This window comes from Ailuropoda melanoleuca, unplaced genomic scaffold (genome assembly GCF_002007445.2).
Source record: "Ailuropoda melanoleuca isolate Jingjing unplaced genomic scaffold, ASM200744v2 unplaced-scaffold42067, whole genome shotgun sequence".
NCBI lineage: Eukaryota > Metazoa > Chordata > Mammalia > Carnivora > Ursidae > Ailuropoda > Ailuropoda melanoleuca.
The window spans coordinates 1-592 of record NW_023213912.1 but is presented as its reverse complement, the minus strand read 5'-3'; the positions used below and the strand labels follow the sequence as shown (position 1 = coordinate 592).

The 592-nt window shown below is 41.4% G+C and overlaps 1 protein-coding gene across 1 annotated transcript; it reads right to left on the bottom strand.

Moving 5' to 3' along the window:
• Positions 1–4: 4 nt before the first annotated feature.
• On the bottom strand, positions 5–589 carry LOC105235319 (tetratricopeptide repeat protein 30B-like; the record flags this gene model as incomplete). Its single annotated transcript, XM_011218374.3, has 1 exon — positions 5–589. A coding segment is annotated over one exon (585 nt), but the record flags the coding sequence as incomplete, so codon positions are not given.
• Positions 590–592: the final 3 nt, after the last annotated feature.

Genomic DNA, 592 nt, shown 5'->3' with positions numbered 1-592 from the left:
TGTGTTTTGACATGTTTTCTAATAAGGACAGGAAGCATCTTTTGGCATAATACCAGGTATCAGTTCCCAGTTTCTTATGATAGGGTTCCAGGCTTTTGATAACCCGAGAAATACCAAAATCATAATTTCCTTTGGCACAATAGAGTGTCCCTATCACCAAATTCACAATGCAGAGGTGGTAGATTTTCTTATCTGGGTCACCGTAGGACAGCTGCTCTTCCTCCTTTTCAATCTTTCTCATCAACTCCTCAGCTTCTTCATTCTGACTTGTCATGATGTATGAAACACACAGGTTAGCCAGCACAACAGCACTGACATTCAGGATGTTGTCATAATGCTTCTTGACTATGGGTTCATAGAAACCGATAGCTTCTTTGTATTTGTTTTCCTGCATGAACAGGACATGGGCCACGTTCAGCTTCCACACATCATGGTCATTACAGAATTCCACAGATTTGCGGAAGATCTTTTCCACCATTGGATAATTCTCAAGGTTCCAGTAGATCTTTGCCTGGGCCATCAACACGGGAATATACTTCTCCAGAATGTCATCATACTCATTCACTGCCTTTTTGACAGCTTCATCATCTCT